General features: G+C 39.6%; 1 protein-coding gene across 1 annotated transcript; it reads right to left on the bottom strand.

Moving 5' to 3' along the window:
- Nucleotides 1-5,137: 5,137 nt before the first annotated feature.
- On the bottom strand, nucleotides 5,138-11,135 carry LOC102225797 (interferon regulatory factor 4). The gene is made up of 9 exons (XM_014469981.2): nucleotides 11,056-11,135; nucleotides 10,666-10,865; nucleotides 9,922-10,108; nucleotides 9,755-9,831; nucleotides 9,288-9,426; nucleotides 9,089-9,190; nucleotides 8,020-8,382; nucleotides 7,273-7,385; nucleotides 5,138-6,363 (listed from the first exon to the last, which is right to left on the bottom strand). The coding sequence occupies exons 2-9, from the start codon at nucleotides 10,861-10,863 to the stop codon at nucleotides 6,202-6,204; spliced, it is 1,341 nt and encodes a 446-aa protein (XP_014325467.1). The 5' UTR covers nucleotides 10,864-10,865; nucleotides 11,056-11,135; the 3' UTR covers nucleotides 5,138-6,201.
- Nucleotides 11,136-13,267: the final 2,132 nt, after the last annotated feature.

Consider the following 13,267-nt stretch of genomic DNA (forward strand, 5'->3'; position numbering starts at 1 on the left):
CTGGAATCTGGCTTTGTTCCAGAATAGTGGAGCATAAAAACTGAATGCTGCTTTTCCGTGTTTGGTTCAGATTCTTGGTATTCAGAGTAGATTTGAACCAGAAGAACTGAGTGGTCTGAGCAGCTGGACAAAGACAGATGCCCAGAAGAGAGAACCTCCAGATCATGACTGTACCGTCTCCACTGTCCTTATAGAAAAGATCTCCAGTAGCATCTCTTTGTCATGTTGAAGCAATCAAGATGTCAAAAAAAGTTTTTTTAATTATTTGTAAATCTTTTTGCCACCTTTCAGTTTGAGGTAAGCTGAGCTCCGTGAAATAGCCCTCAGAAGGTAGGTGTGGCGATGAAGGAATAGATTTGGTCACCAACAATACTCAGGTGATACAGTAACAGGCCCAAAGTGTATAAAGTAAAACAAAAAGAAAAAAAGAAACATACCATCACACCAGTACCATCATTCACAATTGTTGCTACAAGGCAGGATGGACTTATGCTTTATTATGAGTGTAACAGCTGAAATTAAGACTTCTTGAATTAGGAGACATGTTTTCAGTCTTTTTTTTTCTGTCCCATTTTGGTGAGCTTTAGTGAATTGTAGACTGTTTCCATTTCTTGGTTAGACTTAGACTTAGACTTGTACTTTATTGATCCCTTGGGAAGACTCCCTCAGGAAATTGAAGTTACCAGCAGCTCCCAGGCAAAAAACAAAGATAACACACAGTAAGCAAAAATGCAAAAGAATACAAAATTACAAATTAAATACTAAGGTACACACTAAATGTGAGTAACCAAAACCTTAAATTATGCAAGAAAAACCTTAAATTATGCAAGAAACGGAATAGGAATAAAGAATATAAGAATATAAATACAACACAAAAAAAATATAAGAATTTGGCAGATAGATTGACCAGTGATATCGTATTGCACTATGTGGTTTGACCTGATACGTATGAAGAAAAATACAAGGGGTCACTACTCCTTCCACATCCCCCCCCCCCAATGAGGAATTGTACAGTCTGAAGGCATGGGGGACAAAAGAGTTCTTAAATCTATTGGTCCGGCACTTGGGAAGCAGCAGTCTGTCACTGAACAGGGTCCTCTGGCTGCTGATGACGGCGTGTAGAGGGTGGCTGCTATCGTTCATGATGTCCAGCAGTTTGTTCAGTGTCCTCGCCTCTGCCACCGTCACCAGAGAGTCCAGCTTCATGCCGACCACAGAGCCGGCACGCCTGGTCAGTTTGTCCAGTCTGGACGTGTCCTTCTTGGATAGAAGGTTACTAGATAGAAGAGGACACTGGCTATCACAGACTGGTAGAACATCCAGTTAGTTAGTCTGGTTTTCTGTTATTGTAATTCATAATAGTATTTTAGAAAGTGTTTACAGTATACCTTTGTTAAATTGATTGGTTATTGGAGCTACTGCTGTTTTATATCATCTCCAGCCTGTTTATTCGCTGTAAACCTCAGAGATGGCTGTGTGTGGGAAAATCCTAGCAGATCAACAGTTGATTAAATACTCAATCCTAGTTTGTCTGATTATGACAACCATGTTTTTTTTTTAACTCAATTTCTCTCCCGTTATACTGCTCGGCTAAAGCCTCTGTAAGTCATGTTCACTAAATCGTGATGACTAAACGCATTTCCAGTTAGACTTTAAATTTAACTTCATGTCTAAATGTCACATTCGGTTGAACAACCAGCAGTGAATGCATGGTTGCAGACAGTTGGTTTGTGTGCAAATCTGTTCAAACGATCATCTTTCATTATTCATTTCTGAAGCTCCAGCTCATCACCTTGCACATGCCGTTTCTCATGTCAGCGTCTGGTTCTGAAGGAGGGCGGGAGAGAAGGGTAGGTTCAGGGCGTATGCAGGGTGGGGAAGGTGTGGGCCGTTACTGAGAGGGACCAAACACAGTTATTTAATCCCAGATAGAGATGGTTGTGGGTGTAGGGACTCACGAAGCAAGCATCTCTTTTGCTGAAGTCGTGTAGAGGAGAGAAGAACACGCCTACAGGTCACATGAGGCAGATTGGATGAGAGGGGTTATTTGAGGGCAGAGTGGATGTGCTGCAGAGGTTGACCCATTAAATTTCAACTTCTGAATGTGCAAACCACAAATTGCTCTTCTCAGTCATTTGCTTTCAGATTTCTGTTATCGTCTGCATTCACACACCCCAAACCTTTTTTTTTTTTTCTGACTTGGTTTCCCCATCTACATATAGGGGAAGGCCATGCAATGCAGACAAGAGTTGTTTTGATCGCCTGTGTTCTAAACTTAGCTCTCTTTCCTCCCACGGATTCATTCACAAAATAGGTTCAAAGCTTAAAACCTTATCCGCTCCTCACTCGGCTATGTTTACAGTAACAAAGGTGAAAAGGGGGAGTTTTTCTGTTTACAATATTTTTTTGTCCTCTGTTCCATTCAGGAGAAAAGATCACAACACCAGATGAAAGAAACAGTTACTTTGACGTGATGTTTTCTTCATAGTGAGTGGGTAAATGAGCAGATGGAGAAATTTATTGCATCAAAGAGGATTTGTTTTGGCTCAACTTGGTTGTGGAGCACATTTGTTACCTGTTTTTCTGGAGCAGATTTGTTGTTTAATGTACGTAAGAAAACTGTTCTCATTGCTGATAAGAAGAAAGAGCAAAGTTTAAATATGTGCTAAAACACAGTTAGCAGAAAGACAACAATTTTCTGTTTGAGTGAAGTTAACTGGTTAGCAAGGTGATTAGTCTTGCCATTTATTAGGTGAGGTTCTGTGGAATATTTATGAGCAATCATTATCTTAGCTATGGCTGCAAGAGCAATCCTACTTTGGAGAATCAGGGGCCAATTCTTGTGTTGAAATCAAGCCTTTACTTAATACATTTCCTAAAATGTTTTCTGTTGCGTATCCGAAAAAAATTTACTGTTTGCACAACTGCGGATGGAAAATACTCCACATGCACATTATAATGCCTGCAGCTGTACGGCTTTACCCACAGTGCTTACCATGAGATTTTCCTTTAAGTAAAAACCAAAAATGTACTTGATTTTGATAATATCTAAAAGTCTTTAATATAAGAGATAAAGAAAATGTCTTTTATGTCAAAACATCTTGTGCATAGCCCACATCTGTGAGAATCTATGGGGCAGGGTCACATTTACGTCCTAAAGCTCAGTGTTATTGGTGAGCTAACTTTTGTTTATTTGGCGTCTTGGTGCTCTTTCTGTAAGCTAAACGTGACAACGTAGTGAAGCTAGCTAAAAATGAATAAGCATAGTTTTGACCCTCCTGTAGTTTTTAGAGAGGTCCAGTGAACCCCGCCTGGGCTTTTAACCATGTGTGATTCTGGCATGATCGCCTGTTCAACAGCAGGTGCGGTTTTACAAACTGGAGAGCTGACGGGTCACTCGGTTAGCCGAACGTGACATCTACCGTGCGGAAGATGTTAAATCTAGTTGAAACTTTGCCAAAAGAGTTGAAGTTAGGTAAACATTGTTTCTTCATCTCCTCCTCCTATGGAAATCTCAGACACACCATCTGAACCTGGGAATCGCCATCCTCCCCTGGATCACATGGGTAAACTTTGTTTGTCTGTCTTATTTATTACATCTGCTGTTTTTGTGTGCCATGTGTATTACTCACATGTGGCCAGTATTTGTGTGGTTTTGTCTTGTACTGGTTTTGTGCAACATGCACATGATACATGTTAGAGATGTGGTTGTGCTCTTGTGGGTGAGGTGCAGTGATAGTATTGTGCCTACCCTCAGATAATGTCCTGCAGGCACCCCTGCACCTGCAGATGACAACTCCAACAGCACTGGGGACGAGATAGTGCACTTACCAAGCCTGTAGAAGGCAGGTAACCTTTTGTGAACTTTCTGATCCAGTCATGTTTTTCACAAGTGCACATATGATCTGGCACATGTAATCTATGCCTCTTGAGATCATTTGGCATTAAGCCAAAAGGTGCAGCAGCACAGACAGAACACAGGGCTCCACCATTGCTGCTGTGCTGTGCAGAGGAGAAATCGGGCTTGAGTGCACAAGATGACATGACCCACATCATTGTTTACAAATATTTTTGGTTTGCATTTACACAGACCTACTTTGCATTGTGTTTAGGGAAAAAAAGCTGTTTTCTTGAGCCCCATTCACACTTTTGTGTTTTTGTATGGCGAATGCTCTATTGAACATGCTACAGAACGTTTCCAGTCTACAGTCGTGGCATTGTCATGTAAACAGGGCCTTAGTTGTCACTTATACAAATATCCCAACAAAATGGTGAGTTGTGTCGCTTTTGTGTTGACTCATTTTCACTTTCTTGTAGTCCATTTGGGATTAGAGCAGATGAATACTTTGTCACAAGTTATGAGTGAAAGGATGCAGGTGGAAGCAGCGCAGATGTGGTTGACAAGAGAAAATAGTTTTATATGAATGCAACAAGGTAGCCTATGCAAAAAAAGCTTAGCTTATTAAAATGACAAACAATTTGATTAAGATGGTGGAAATAGAAGTTTTAATGGGTTTTTTTCTTCTTTTTTGCACGTGTCCACAAAATGTTTAGCTGCAAATGAACATTTTGTGCACATAAAGTGTGTGTACATTATATAACCTACCAAGAAAAAGGTTGAGACTTTTTTCTTGGTAGGTTATAAAATTTTGGTGAAAATAATTTAAGCTGTTTTCCTCCTCATGCTTTAGTACAACCACTGTACTAAGTGGTTGTACTAAGTGTACAGAGCAGGTTTCCAAAGTAACCTGCTCTGACTTGTTTTTGGAACCTAACCTCCTCAACTGATGACAACTTCTTCCCTACTCATCTTCTGAATTATTTTGCGGCTGACAGAAATGTTTTTGTGGTTTCTTTTCGATTGTTTTCCATAAAAGTGGAAACACTTCTGCTAGCAGAAGTCAGGAAGGCTTTCTCTCCACTGCTCTACGCGGAAAGCGCGGCCAACCTCTTCCTCTCTCTCTCCGCCCTTCTTGATGTCATCGTACTGTTTGCGATAACCCGGAGTTTGATTAACCAGCGTCATCCTGCATGTGAACCACACTTCCTGTGCAAACCACGCACAGATAGTACTGACGTTATCCGGAGAACACACACAATTATGAAGAGAGCATGGCCTTTCTCACAGTGTCTTGTTGTTTTTTATTATTGTTTCTTTTTTTATATATATACAAACACAAATTATTCTTGAAGACAAAATACATTCAGATTAAAACAAGCTTTGTTCAGATGTGAAACATTTATGATACAAAATAAAAGTTAAGAAGCTTATCTCCCTTAGCTCCCTGAGTTCCTTATACAAACAGTAGTAATAGTGTCCACTAGCAAAAATATATATATATATATGTAGCAAAAATTCCTATTTACAAGAGGTTTGTTAAATAAAATAAAAAACTTGCAGCTTCTTACCCCAGCTGATATTTACAAACAGAATGTATGTTTTTTTCTTATGTAAATAAAATACAAAAGTAAAGCCAGTAAGCTTACTCATAAAAATTGCAACACTGACCTTTTGTAACCAGTAAAAAAATACTTTCCAACTTGTTTAAGGCGTAAAAGTACACAATTAAAATCTTTTTGGGTTCTACGACAAAAAGCGATAATACTCAGTTTCACAATATAATTTCAAAGTGTGAGTTAGATGCAGTTACTAACTAACAGAAATAAAAGTTTGGCCCAACAAGAAAGCAATACTTTTCTTTTTTTGTTGTTCTAACTTAAGAATCAAACATTTTGTAGCTCTTTGGTGGATTTTGCTGGAGTTCTAAGCAGGCTAGACCTTTTTGCTTCCAATTTTACGCTAAGCTAGTCAAGTGCTAGTCACGTCATGGATCTCAGGATGGATTTCGTACCTTTGAAACCTTACAAAATAAAATGTATGTTTTGCACTATTCTTTTAAGGCACAAAAGTTTTTTTTGTTCGTTAGTACAATCACCTCCGCTGTCAGTTTCAATTTCCTAAAATGAATAATGTATGGTTAAAATAAAACAGCGCAGCAGTTTTTGGTTTTATCACACCAACACATATTCACTCACATACACAGAATTGAAAACTAAGTAAACAAAGGCTAACTCAATATTCAGTTTATGTACACAGTCGACCATTTTTGTTTGTCCCTGAGATTTCACGGCCATGTTTTTTTTTTTAAATGCTTCAGTTGCTTCATGAAGTTTTTCACAGTCACTCAAACCGCTCATGGTTCACTCCTGCAGGCTGCTGCTGTGGTGATGCGTGATCGCTCTCGGATAGTCCTCGGTGGCATTTATATGCTCCGTAACTGTGGGATGCTCGTAGCCACGGTAATAGTGCCCACCAGTCTGCTGGGCGTAGAACAGGAACTGCCTAGCAAATAGCGGCTCCACCTGAAACACAGAGGAGAGAAAAACACTTCAATATGGCTCCATTTTACACTTTGAGTTATTATTCTTTTTTATTTGACTAGCACAGCATAAATGTACCATTTTAAACTGGTAAAAGTCTGAGATGAGTTTGTTAATTTGTCAAGGCTAACAATGCTCAAGGAAGTTGCACTTTGTTGCCATTTACGACAGACTTGGTAATTCAATGTCTTTCTTTCCTCTGAAAACACACACAGTCTCATTCCTATATACAACAATCACAGATACAACCTGGATCCCTGTGCACTGTAACATATATTTCTGCATGTCTATGTTTCTGTCAGTTGCTCACATAAAAGCTGAATTTATGGTGAGAAATACTCAATTATTTAAATACTTGTCAAAGCAAGTTGTTTTTAAATCCTATTATTTTTCTTATTTCTCTGACTAATAAGATTTATCTTGACTGTGTTGCTGTTGAACTTGCATATAGAAAAGGCGATTGTAGCAAGAAATGTTACAAATTACCAAAAAAGTTGATTAATAGAATAAGAATGGCTAGCCGTGCTAAAAATAGCCTTCCTTGTCATTTTGAGATCTCTGACACCGTATGCTGCTGTAGAAATCAAAGATGTGAGAGGTAATCCTAAAGTTAGGAACCAGACTGATGCTGATTCTTAGCAACTTTTTCTAAATCTAAATTTAGATTTGAAACATGTGCATCTTGACAATGGAGAAGTTCCTGCAGACTTTCAAGTCCTATTTTTGAGTTTTGAAAACAAACTTAAAAGTTCAGCATTACTTTTTTGAAACCTTTCAAAACATAACACTGAAAAATCAAACTATGATTTTATTTTGATCACAGTGTCTTCTAACATATATTTACACAAAGAGCCATTGTAAGATTTCTTAAACATGGAATCTAGCAGTCACCTGGACTGTGAGGGTTCGCCTTTGTCTCTGAGGATCTAGACATTCGTCTCCAAAGCTCAGCAGGACCTGGAAGCGACTTAGCGGCCGACCGTGGAGCCCGTAACTCTGGATCTCTGGATGATGGGAAAGGGAAACAACGCAGGTTTACATTATTATTAATAGCTCTGTTATCTGGAGTAAGTCTGAGGACTCAAAATGATTTCACCAGAATTTCTCTTGAAGTGGTATGACATTTTGGGGTAAATCGAATGGAAAGTCCTGGTCACACTAAGCATGCAAATACAATTAGTTGTCAGTCACAGCTGGGGCTGTCAGTGCATGTGGGTGGGGAAGATGTGGCTCTGTAAAAAGTCATGTGACTGACAGCTTATCATGAAAAGCTACTTGAAGAAGGTCACCACAATTCTTCTGAGATGCTACTAAGGGGCCTTTCCAGTAAATGAGCTGCAAGTTTGGTACTCATGTGATTTCATAATCAAAACTGTCCCTTTAATATGGCCTTTTCTAATTAAAAGCCACAATAGTTTCGGTAATATAGCCTCTTTTGTTCGATTAAAATAGGAAATGGTGTGAATTTCAATGCAGTTTTTTTTTTTAACCCCATGTGGGTAAAAACAAAAAATAAACTGATACAAAAATGTAACATTTTAAAAGTAACCTCATTAAAATACAAATATTTTTCCCAAATCATTATTAAAAAAATAGAGCATTTGTAATTGAGTTTGATCACGCTTTCTGAAGTCTCACCTGTAAGGTAGTCCTGTGTATGTAGAAGTTTACAGACAATGTCTCTCTCCAACTTGTTGGGCTTGTTTCCGTACATTGAAGGGCCTCCCTGCCAGTACACTCTACTCTGACACATCCTGCGGGCGTAGAGTCCGTCAGCGCCCATCCACAGCAGGACCCCGCTCTCCAGGCCGGATGGCGGACTCGGCGGGCACTCGTCCACCCTCCTCTGGATGTCCACAGGCAGCGGCACCACATCGGGACCACCCGAGAGGTAGGGCTTCTCTGGTGGGCTCGGGGTGATGTGGCAGCCCTCTGGACTGGAGGTGGTCACCTCCCTTACCAGAGTGTCCCGTACATATACTGACACATGGAGGCGGAAGTCTGTTCGAGGAAAGAAAACCGACAGAAGGTCAACAAACCTGACCTGTTTTCAACCTGTTTATGCTTCTGTCACCTATACAGTCAGATTCAAAACTGTAGTTGGATCAAAAACAGCATTTATTTAGGTAGAAGGTCACCTGAAATTGACAAAACTCTGCTTTTTAGGAAACAGGATCTGTGCTGCAAGATTTGTGTCATACTTTAGACCTTAGATACCCTGTTCTCACATTAATGCCCTGCAAAATGGCACTAAGCCTTTAATTTCAATTTATTACAGTTTGGCCTGATGTGTTTGAGAATTTAACCATCATACCTTTAAATATAGTCAAATTTATGTAGGTGCATCTCTAGCAACTGATTACCGGGATCATATTTTCTTTTAGGGTGTCTAAGAACATGTTACTTAATTGCTAAAGAAACTTTATTTTCACTTATTACACTGGGGCTGAAAAGATTGCTCACTTCTTGCTGAAATGTCATGTTTTTGGTTACATCTCTGAAAAGCTTTCCTTTGATTGGTGGGAATGATTACATAATGATTATCTGTTTCTGTGCATATAAATCTTTAATACGGCTGGAAAAAACTTCTTTTGGCATAATTTAATCTGCACGAAGCATTTTGCCTTATAGCTTCCTGTTTTACAATGACCCTATGATTTCATGGCGTGAGAGGGAAAAAGGTGAAGTGAAAGTGTATCATGTGCACCTGAGAGCGCCTCTGCTGATCTGATGCTGGCGTCCAGTGGGAAGGGCGAGGGTTGACTGTCTGTGGGGCCATAGGAGTAAATGGAAGCTCTGAGCTGGTATCCTGCGCAGAAAGAGGAACGGAGTCAAGCTTGTCATGTCAAAAAGTGGATGTAAAACGGATAGGTCTCATGCAGCTGTTATAGATAGAAATGACGTACCGTTCTCCATGGATGGGGTCTGCCATGGCAGGCTGCGAGGGGGACAGGGACACTGAGTAAAGGGCAGGTCGGGCAGGGACGGCTGCTCCGGGCAGTAATCCCTCCAACTGCATTCGGGGCTTGGCATGTACTGTGGTATCTACAAACACATACATCCAGCTTTGTTTATCAAGCATGACTTTACAAGGTTACATTATTAAAATGTTTTGGATTCAACGATCCATTTCGAACATGTTTTTCAAAGAACCAAGTGTTCAAAATTTGCTTTAGCTTATGCATTTTTTTCCTCACTGTTATTTAAAGTACCTTCCCTTTACAAATGTTTGTTCAGCATCATTCAACACATCATAAAGCTGTTGTTTCTCAGTTCATTCATGCACGAACAACATTCCATGGTTCATTCAGCAGACTGTCTGCCGTCTCTCTGAGGCCCCGCCTCGCTCATTTTGTATGCATATGTAAATTACCTGAGTGGGTACGGAAGGGTATGGATGGTGCATCTGATAGCTCACTGGGCTCAGAGGACTGTCCTCCGGTCTGGGCCCTGCGTGCGACACAGAAAAGATTTAACTTCACCTTTCCCATTTAAACTCATGCAGCTGTTTGATGTATAGGTGGCGTTCGAGTCACTGACTTTTCTTTGCTCCCTCCGGGATGATTCGGTACACTTTGTAAGGGTCAGAGATGTCCAGCTGGCTTCTCTCCACCAGCTCCTCGAAGTCGTTGCTCTTGTTGAGGGCGCAGCGCAGGCGCGTCTTCCAGGTCGGAGGGTCCGGCTTGTCGATCCCCTCCCGAAACTTGCCCTTGAACAGCGCCCATGCCTGCAGACAATTCGCAGGGAGAAAATTGCAAAAAGCAATATATAAGCAGAGGGTCACATCTCACATGGTTGCAGCGCAGGAATGCGAGAATGAGTGCGTAATTAGACTCGAAAACTTTATTTATTTATTTTTTCGTAAAATAATGTTTTTTTTTCTTACATTTACATTAAATTTGAATAGTATTTTTAATTTTATCTGCTGTTAAAATTACAATGTATACAGTTGACTTTTTTTCTGAATTTATTTTATTTTATATTTCGATAGATGAATTAGACTTGTTTGAAATTATAACACTTATTAGTAGTGAATTAAATGTACCTGAACTGAATTGAATTTGGCTCATTTTTATAGTTTGCTGCTTGTATGTTTAGGTCTATACATTCTGCATGAAATAATACATAAAGACTCCGCAGAACAACCGGGCATCAATATTTATACAGGTGACTAAAAGAGAACTTAAATCTAAATGAACGAACAATAAGTTTAAATTCAGTCTGTAGCTTAAATATTTAAATAAGTTGCCAGTTTTATTCTCATCCATGCCCACTGTCTCTTACCTTGAAAAGCGCGGCATCCTCATCCCGATTGTAGTCCTGCTTCCCGGCGTGTTTCCATGGTATCCTAAAGATGGTCTTCTCGTCGTTCTCCCACACCAGGCCGGGATACTTCCCGCAGTCCACCTGCTCGATGAGCCACTGGCGCAGCTTCCCGTTGCCGCTGCTCCCGGAGCCTCCGTAATCCGCTTCAGAGTTCATCTCTGAGCAAAACACAAAAACAAAACTCCGCTTGTAGGTCCTGTACCCTAATGTGATATAATGTGTAGGCTGTGAAAGCAGCGCAGAATCAAGAGTTGTAAAAGTGAGAAGATCGCTAAACGTGGACTCCCACGCAGACTACAGTTGTGCTCTTGTTTTACGCGCCCCGGGTGCGAATCGAAGCTGTCTTACCTGCGAAACCCGAAACCCGTCAAGTTTTGAAATCTGTCAGTCTCAGAAAGCCCTCACCATTCCGGCGGGCCCGCTTAAATCCTCGCAGCGTGAAACGAGCAGCAAGGAGGGCGGAGTCAAGAGGAGGATGCTGAACAGGAGGAGGAGGAGGAGGAGGAGGAGGAGGAGGAGGACGCACCTGCCGCGGCTGCGCCTCCTGCCGCTGCTACGCTGAGCTCCCCTCCTGCGAAGCTTATCAGCGCGCTCACAGCGGCCGATCTCCAGTAAGACACCAGGGGAAACCCTGCCGGCGTCAGCCAGAAGTGTCACACACCCGCACGGGTGGAAAGTCAGAGGACGGAGACGAAAACAATTCTTTGAAATGATAAAGCCTTACGAAAAAGCAGCTGCAGAGTGGTCCTGCAGGAGAAATGATGCGCAGAAAGAAAGAAATGTAGTGTGTTCCTCCTGGAAGATTAAATAAGAACAACCGATATAATTTAGATGAGATTATTAAATACAGTTAGAGGAATTCACCTGCTCTGGAGCAAGAGAATAAAAAAGGCCAATAGAAAAATGTAACTGTAGCCTGTTCGAGAATGAAGAAAATGCTTGTGAAACTTGAAAAGGTAAATAAGGTTCAACTGAAAAAAACGATTAATATAATAATAATCACCCCAAACTATTCTTAGAGATATCAAACAATACATTCTAGTTTTTTTTAATGTCTTTTACGTCTTATATTTTAATTTCTACCTTTATCTCATTTTCTATTTGGGATTTTTATACGAAAACTGTTATAGAAATTTAACTTCATTTTATACTTATTGTCTTACTTTTTCTTCTACAAAATGCATGTCAAGTGGCCACCATTTTACAGTTGGGCCATTTGGGAAAATTTGTATTTGAGTAAGTCAGAGCTAAATGTATATGTATTTGAATAAGCTAGTTTTAAACAACAAAAACAGACGGTGTGTATGTGTGTGTGTGTGGGTTCTTTGGGAATTTAAAGTTTCTCTAGTTTCCATTTGCAGTATCTCAGTTCCTTTATAAATAATATTTTCAAGAATAGAGCGGATTTAAAAGCTCCTGCAGAGGCAATATACCCATCATTGAGCCCTTAAATAAAGAAGTAGAGGTGCATGGCATTTGGCACAAAAATAAGTTTTCATAAACATTCAAATTCAGTCTACTGATTCATGACATTTTAAAACAGAAAGTATAACACAATTGTCTAATTACTGTCTTTATAGAACAAATATGTTATTTTAATCTTCTCTAAACTTTCTTTCAACATCCAACAAATATTGGATTAGTCACACTTGCCTGCTGAGTTAATTAGTTTCAGAGGTGGAGATTTAAAATAAAACACAAGATTTACAAAAACAAAATGTTTACATGTTAAATGAGCAATATTTCATGATTTTTAATACATCATAAAATACACTACTGACAAAAGTCAGGGCTATCTGCCTTTTGAGTAAAATTTATGGAAAACGTGAAAAGTTGGCAGGACACTAATGAAAGTAGGGCATTTAAGTGCAAACATGCAATAGTGGTTTCCTCATCTCAAACAATTCATTGAAACAAAAGCATAAATAGTGTTGTTTATGCCACACCAAAAAATGATAAATGTTTCAATATCAAATCATGAGCTCTTCAGCATCTATTACAGCTTGACAAGAACATCTCAAGCTTTTCACTAGTTGACTTATTGTTTGCTTCGGTAACGAATCCCACCCTTCTTCTTCTTCTTCTGTTCACAACAAAGTGATCATCATGAAATGCAACCTGCTGATGATATTCTGTAACACTTTAAGCTCAGTGGTCACTTTTGTCTGAAAACATCATGTTTGAAGGCAAGGTCAGGTTGATCAACTGCTTGGTGTTGTCTTGGTCTCATCTGTCAAAATGTGAACAGCAAGCTAAAGGGAATTGTTTAAATACCAATTTTGATTGAACCAGGAAATGTACTGATCCAGTCAGGGATCAAACAGCTGTTATGAATTTTATCATTAAGCTTAAAGAACAGAAAGTTGTGCGAAAAGCATTGAAACACTGAAAAGTCAAAAATGTGCATTCAAAGGTTTGGAGGAAGTCACATTAGACCTTGGATATGTATTTTTTTTTTTATAAAAAAGTATATTTTTTTACTTAAAACTGTCACTAGACACATAATCTGTGAAAAAATCAAACTCCTCTGTCTTCTCCACGTGCTAATTACAGATTTACA

Source organism: Xiphophorus maculatus, chromosome 9 (assembly GCF_002775205.1).
Source record: "Xiphophorus maculatus strain JP 163 A chromosome 9, X_maculatus-5.0-male, whole genome shotgun sequence".
NCBI lineage: Eukaryota > Metazoa > Chordata > Actinopteri > Cyprinodontiformes > Poeciliidae > Xiphophorus > Xiphophorus maculatus.

Coding starts and splice junctions, on each gene's coding strand:
- LOC102225797 (XM_014469981.2), bottom strand. CDS start 10,863: ATGAACTCTGAAGCGGATTACGGAGGCTCCGGGAGCAGCGGCAACGGG. Junction 9,191..9,287: donor GACCCCATCCATGGAGAACG/GTACGTCATTTC, acceptor CTTTCTGCGCAG/GATACCAGCTCAGAGCTTCC. Junction 8,383..9,088: donor ATCAGCAGAGGCGCTCTCAG/GTGCACATGATA, acceptor TTCCTCGAACAG/ACTTCCGCCTCCATGTGTCA.